A 7,588-nucleotide genomic window follows, 5' to 3' on the forward strand; every position below is an offset into this window, starting at 1 on the left:
AATATGCTGGGAAGAAAGCACCAAAAATTAAGATCGATGGACGAGAATAAAATTGAACAAGGTAAATTTTAAATCCTTTCAATATTTTAAACTTTAAAAAGGGGGGGGGGGGGAGGTTGGCTCCAGACAAAGAAAGTAGTGGTTACATAAAGAAAGACAAGTAGATTATAATAACTACGTCTCAAGTAGCTGGCATGCCATATTCTCGAAACTTACCTATATTGGGTATAATTATAATGTGCTGCTTTTAAATAGATTCTGATCGTTACTAAGTGACTGAAAAGCAGATTCTGATCGTTACTAAGTGACTGAAAAGCAGATTCTGATCGTTACTAAGTGACTGAAAAGCAGATTCTGATCGTTACTAAGTGACTGAAAAGCGGTGGTTTTGGAAAAGAACGAGTCTTACACTTACAGAGGGCGATTTAACACAATAAGCTGCTATTGTTGTAATTGTTATTAATGAGTATGAATGAGCTTGTAGTAAGCAATACTATTATACTTAGGCCTACGCTTCATCATTCATTCTGCTGAATCATTGTGTTATGCATGGTATGGTAAACAATAGTGGCCACATACCACATAGGGTGTACATATATTCACCACCATGTACGTGAGGGTGAAATCATCATGTACGTGAGGGTGAAATCATCATGTACGTGAGGGTGAAATCATCATGTACGTGAGGGTGAAATCACCATGTACATTGTACTTGAGGGTGAAATCACCATGTACATGAGGGTGAAATCGTCATGTACGTGAGGGTGAAATCACCATGTACGTGAGGGTGAAATCATCATGTACGTGAGGGTGAAATCATCATGTACGTGAGGGTGAAATCATCATGTACGTGAGGGTGAAATCATCATGTACATGAGGGTGAAATCACCATGTACATTGTACGTGAGGGTGAAATCACCATGTACGTGAGGGTGAAATCGTCATGTACGTGAGGGTGAAATCACCATGTACGTGAGGGTGAAATCATCATGTACGTGAGGGTGAAATCATCATGTACGTGAGGGTGAAATCATCATGTACGTGAGGGTGAAATCATCATGTACATGAGGGTGAAATCACCATGTACATTGTACGTGAGGGTGAAATCACCATGTACGTGAGGGTTAAATCGTCATGTACGTGAGGGTGAAATCACCATGTACGTGAGGGTGAAATCGTCATGTACGTGAGGGTGAATTCATCATGTACGTGACGGTGAAATCATCATGTACGTGAGGGTGAAATCACCATGTACGTGAGGGTGAGATCATCATGTACGTGAGGGTGAAATCACCATGTACGTGAGGGTGAAATCATCATGTACGTGAGGGTGAAATCACCATGTACGTGAGGGTGAAATCATCATGTACGTGAGGGTGAAATCACCATGTACGTGAGGGTGAAATCACCATGTACGTGAGGGTGAAATCATCATGTACGTGAGGGTGAAATCACCATGTACGTGAGGGTAAAATCATCATGTACGTGAGGGTGAAATCATCATGTACGTGAGGGTGAATTCATCATGTACGTGAGGGTGAAATCATCATGTACGTGAGGGTGAAATCACCATGTACGTGAGGGTGAAATCATCATGTACGTGAGGGTGAAATCATCATGTACGTGAGGGTGAAATCACCATGTACGTGAGGGTGAAATCATTATGTACGTGAGGGTGAAATCACCATGTACGTGAGGGTGAAATCATTATGTACGTGAGGGTGAAATCACCATGTACGTGAGGGTGAAATCATCATGTACGTGAGGGTGAAATCACCATGTACGTGAGGGAGAAATCATCATGTACGTGAGGGTGAAATCATTATGTACGTGAGGGTGAAATCACCATGTACGTGAGGGTGAAATCACCATGTACGTGAGGGTGAAACCATCATGTACGTGAGGGTGAAATCATTATGTACGTGAGGGTGAAATCATTATGTACGTGAGGGTGAAATCACCATGTACGTGAGGGTGAAATCATTATGTACGTGAGGGTGAAATCACCATGTACGTGAGGGTGAAATCATCATGTACGTGAGGGTGAAATCACCATGTACGTGAGGGAGAAATCATCATGTACGTGAGGGTGAAATCATTATGTACGTGAGGGTGAAATCACCATGTACGTGAGGGTGAAATCATTATGTACGTGAGGGTGAAATCATCATGTACGTGAGGGTGAAATCATCATGTACGTGAGGGTGAAATCACCATGTACGTGAGGGTGAAATCATCATATACGTGAGGGTGAAACCATCATGTACGTGAGGGTGAAATCACCATGTACGTGAGGGTGAAATCATCATGTACGTGAGGGTGAAATCATCATATACGTGAGGGTGAAACCACCATGTACGTGAGGGTGAAATCATTATGTACGTGAGGGTGAAATCATTATGTACGTGAGGGTGAAATCACCATGTACGTGAGGGTGAAATCATCATGTACGTGAGGGTGAAATCACCATGTACGTGAGGGAGAAATCATCATGTACGTGAGGGTGAAATCATTATGTACGTGAGGGTGAAATCACCATGTACGTGAGGGTGAAATCATTATGTACGTGAGGGTGAAATCATTATGTACGTGAGGGTGAAATCATCATGTACGTGAGGGTGAAATCATTATGTACGTGAGGGTGAAATCATCATGTACGTGAGGGTGAAATCGTCATGTACGTGAGGGTGAAACCATCATGTACGTGAGGGTGAAATCATCATATACGTGAGGGTGAAACCATCATGTACGTGAGGGTGAAATCATTATGTACGTGAGGGTGAAATCATTATGTACGTGAGGGTGAAATCATCATGTACGTGAGGGTGAAATCATCATGTACGTGAGGGTGAAATCACCATGTACGTGAGGGTGAAATCATCATGTACGTGAGGGTGAAATCACCATGTACGTGAGGGTGAAATCATTATGTACGTGAGGGTGAAATCATTATGTACGTGAGGGTGAAATCATTATGTACGTGAGGGTGAAATCATTATGTACGTGAGGGTGAAATCATTATGTACGATGAGTGAATCTAGGTAAACTATAGGTAAAAATATAATATTAATCATAAGCTAAAATGTACTAATCTTTGTATTCTAAATGGGGAAAAAGAAGAAACATTGTCAGTCAGTCGAGAAAATTGTCAGTCAGGTGGCCGCTTTCATCCATTACCAGTGAGTATAGCTATATTCGGAGATAAATGCTGGTTTCTACCCTTAATAGTTAATACCTTATGAAAGTCAAGAGAACGGACGTTAACCTCTAGAACAACTCTATCCACGTGTACATGAGAAAAGCGCACTATTTAGTCCTGTATAACTCCACTACACGATATCCCACAACAAGACATGCCGGGGCATGTACAGGTTACTATAGTTACTACAGGTACTACTGTACCTCTACTGTTTAACAAGTTGGTGCTAAATTAAGGTAACTGCGCTGCCACTTTATATCCAGGCCTTTTAGCGTATAGCAGTGATGGATGACCCGTGACATATGAAATATTAATCGATTTGCACCAAGTTACGAAATACACAAGACGGTCGCGGCAGTAACAAAGAAGGCAGTAATGAGAGAGTATATTAAACACTGTTCCCACGGTTCACACTATTACAACACTCAACACACAGACACAGCTGCTACAAGGGCACACTGGCTGGTCAAATGACTCCTTCAATTCTCATTAATTTGGCGGGGGAAGTGGGGGTCAGTGCCATAGTAACCACAGTAACCATAGTAACAGTGCCAGGTTACTGGTTAGAGTGATAACAAACTGATAAAGAGAAACACACTACACACTACGTAACACACTAAACAGACACTTCAGAAGCTAGAACTGTTACTCACGAGCAAATTTTAGGAGAAGTTTCGAAGAAAAATACATCACTAATTATACGTCACTAATACGTCACTAATGGACAATGGTGCTAAACATCACAATATATTAGCAACATATTAGCTGCTAATCAGTTCATTAGTAGACGGTAGCTATGAACTGGGCGGTAAAGTGTACACACTACAGACGGTATCAGCAAACTCGCACTACAGACCCAGATGGTGGGTAACTAGGTAACAGAATGGTAACCATGTAAGAGGACGCTGGGTAACTAACATGTAACAAGCTTTTCTCAACACTAAAATAAGCCCTCATTATTCATTAAGTGCAATGAAACAATTCACACGGAACTGGAGTGCACCAGTTACCAGGACGACAATAAATATAGAACATAACAAAGGCGCGAGCCAGTCTCAAATAGTATATACACTTGGAGGCTGTATGTATACGGTATATAACTCCAAATAAGGAATAATAGGTAGTCTCATGCAGCTCTCAGAGTCGCCCCCAGACCATGCCTTAAAAGCGTACCTCACTATTACCGCTGATCGGTTACGCTGTACTACTGTTTTTTGTCGTCAACACGTGCGCTAATAATCCAGGGCTACCGGTCACGTGGGTTCAGCGACGCGCGCACGCTCCGTCACTTAGCAACACTTGGACCAACCAGTGGTATCGCAGTAGAGTCACGTGATGAGGGTCGGCCAATGAGCGTGCCCCACGTGACCACGTGACCCACAGAGTAGCTGTACAAAGGACAAATGTGGTTGGATTTGGAACTATAGGCTCGGTGATGTGGGCCCTGTAGATATCTTCTTCAATTAACTCACGCCAAGTGTAGTGAGTCTATTAGGGCTAATAGATGACACATTTAATAACATTTAATGGCCCGGGCTAGTAGATTGTAGTATGGTACCAGGTGGTCCAGTGCAAGGAGCACAGGTGTTATCTGAACAGGTTATCAGCATTACATTGCCGTTCATCACGGAGTATATTAGATGGATGCAAGACACTTTACCATACTATATTAGGGTATATATTATATATACCCTAAACAAAGAAACAAGACACTTTCCCATACCCTACACTTTGTTTTAAACAAATAGGGGTTAAATTTCGAGGGATAAAATATCTTCCCCTATGACTATTGACTATGAGTATCACGTTTGTATAAAATACGAATCCTACGCATTACGATTCTAAGAATGTTGACTGTTTACTGTTTAGGAGTTAAAACTAGCAATTGCGGTAATTGCCAATATAATAAATAGCAATGGCTGCGTACTCACTACGCGAAGATTTTCAAAACATCCAGGGAATTTTCTTGCATAATACCATTTACTGGTTCAGTTGTAGTGATGGCAAAACAAATAATAAATTGGATGAAGATATCTAAAATTCAAATTACAAACACAGCACACATCAGAACTACATCTCAAAAAGCAATAAATTTCAAATATCAGTTAAAAATATTTTGAAATTTTTGTAGAGGTGTATAATGATAGTAAAGTTCTTAGACAAATTGTTTGTTAAAGACCTCTATTTTTACCAATTTCGAAAACTTAGATATTTGCCAACATTTTAATCCGGTCACTTTTGAAATTGAAATAAAACAGTTTACGAGTAGATACATGCAACGTAAAGTACACGTGAAGTACATGTGAAGACGGATCAATAGATTGAAATGAAATGTGAATAACATATAAAAATCTGTTAAGTAAATGGGGTAGAAGAAAAGTAACCCGTAATATACTGCAAATCACAATATAATTCAATACGTAACACTCAGCACCATTTACAAACATTCTTTTGAGTTCGCTTGAAGTAGCTGGACATATGCCCTTGTTATGTATAATGTATCTTCTTCCATATTTCTTCTTTCTCAGCAAAGAACTTCTCAGATCTGACGAGTAAATAACCAAATAATATCCCAGAGGAGGGTTTTGAGTCAATCAGGACGTTTAAACAGAGTCCTTCATTTGGAGGGACGAGGAAAGGAATTTGTCGTAATCCATGATAATATCTGCTACATTCTTTATTAGCTCCGCTTTTGCTTCTATCAATCTGAAATTACATGTTTATAAAAAAGTTACCGGTTACGGCAGCCAGCCGTCCATATGGGATGATATCGAGATTTTCACAATCTGGACTCCCTTTTATAAAACCAAAAACAATCTCGCAATTAATCAGACGTAAATTTGCTCTTAAAGTCTTAACAAATGTCTTACCCCTTAATTAAATCCTAAAACTGACCTCGAAGCGAGAACTTTTATTAAATCCTAAAACTGACCTAGAAGCGAGAACGACCCTCTGTTGGGCGACAGTATCTGTAATTTCAAACACATGATTGTGAGGTAGGTCTCTCAGTTGGAGACAGGATACCGGGTAGAACTTCTTTAGCTGGTACTCCTCTTTTGGTGCTTGGGCTGTTTTCTCTGCTAACAACTTCTGGGGGTGTTCATTTTATGTGGTTGTAAAGGGAATATCCAGTTTATCATTGCCCAGTCAATAGTGAATCACTGAATGAACTTGGTGATCCTTCTTTTCGTGAAACTGGAGCTACTCTACTCAAATTGATTTTGTCAGAGAGGTTGAAACAATTACCGGGCCGCCCTCAGATTCTACAAATCATTTAAGTGTTTAAACACTCCGATTATCACACCGCGGCTCATAAAATGCAACACTCACATTAAAAGAATGTTTTTTCTTAATCTTTATCCGCTGAACGAGAGCAGCCCCTTTCTTGTACACCAGTAGGAGTAGTCCAGTGTCAGACTCCGGTACAAAGTTCTCTATGTCACGTGTCTTTACCTCCACCACTGAACCGTAGTGTAGCAGCTCTTCTATTGGACCTGCACAGAGGAGGGCTCTATTTCTTGTCGTTAAGAATGTAGATTGTAAAATGTAGGGAATTCAATATAGAGAAATTGGCAAAATGAAGGCAGCTTTTCAGCTTTAGGTATCAAAGATCAAACCATGGAATCCAACTAACCGATCAAGACTTCAAGTTTTCTGTTGTTTCTATAAAGACAGCTGAACTCTTTCTGCATACTCAGTTTCTCATCAACAGCTTTTGCTACTCCTTCTAACATTGCGCTCGATCCTGCACGATACATTATATATTTATTTAGATTGGGGTTTTAACAGTCGAATAGCTACTTATTTTCCATCTGTATGATTGAAATGTACTCTTTGACGCTTCCTTTTAAAATTATCCACAGAAAATTGCAGTTTTCCAATTCTTACGCAAACTAACATCAATGATCAACCTTAAATCTTTTCATCTAAAATATTAAACAAAACTGAGATACATCATTTCTACAACCGCACTCACTTCCTATTTTCTCATAAAGCACACCAGTCCTCACATGACCCCTGATCTGAATCTCTCTGCACATAGCAGGGTAGTCAGCTATTCGCTGTATCGGCATCATAAGCCCTGCATCCAGGGAGTGGGCCGGGTCTCCGCTCGGGTTACATTGCTCTAAATACTTCTCCCATCTCACTGCGTCATCTTCGTTCATCTGACCTGGAAAAAGGGCGTTAGATGTTTTTAAGAAGGCTGGCTGTTCATTTAGTTTGGGTTTTTACCTTTCAGCAGATTTGCAACAATAACTATTGTTTCTCAAAAATGGTACATTAAGCTGGCACTGCACCAGCGCACCATGCGCGGCTCAAATCTGCGCGCGAAATGTCAAAGAAAGTGTTTAAATCTAACTTTAATCACAAAATAAAAACCGCGCAATC

General features: G+C 40.5%; 2 protein-coding genes across 3 annotated transcripts in view; one reads left to right on the plus strand and one right to left on the minus strand.

The window, feature by feature from the left end:
• The window catches only part of LOC134813368 (uncharacterized), a 359,978-nt gene that overhangs the window by 219,175 nt on the left and 133,215 nt on the right, over positions 1-7,588 (plus strand). The gene's annotated exons all lie outside the window — the stretch shown is intronic.
• LOC134812675 (uncharacterized) overlaps positions 5,551-7,588 on the minus strand; it is a 15,341-nt gene continuing 13,303 nt past the window's right edge. The window contains exons 9-13 of one of the 2 annotated variants that reach the window (XM_063820177.1): positions 7,176-7,370; positions 6,834-6,944; positions 6,530-6,693; positions 6,132-6,286; positions 5,551-5,905 (exon numbers count right to left, since the gene is read on the minus strand). In XM_063820177.1, the coding sequence (XP_063676247.1) occupies positions 5,803-5,905; positions 6,132-6,286; positions 6,530-6,693; positions 6,834-6,944; positions 7,176-7,370 (728 nt within the window). In that variant the 3' untranslated portion in view covers positions 5,551-5,802. Of the gene's footprint in view, positions 5,906-6,131; positions 6,290-6,529; positions 6,694-6,833; positions 6,945-7,175; positions 7,371-7,588 lie in introns of both variants that reach the window. The other variant, XM_063820176.1, reaches the window with a different exon arrangement.

This window comes from Bolinopsis microptera, chromosome 3, assembly GCF_026151205.1.
Source record: "Bolinopsis microptera isolate Bmic1 chromosome 3, MBARI_Bmic_1.0, whole genome shotgun sequence".
Taxonomy (NCBI): Eukaryota; Metazoa; Ctenophora; class Tentaculata; order Lobata; family Bolinopsidae; genus Bolinopsis; species Bolinopsis microptera.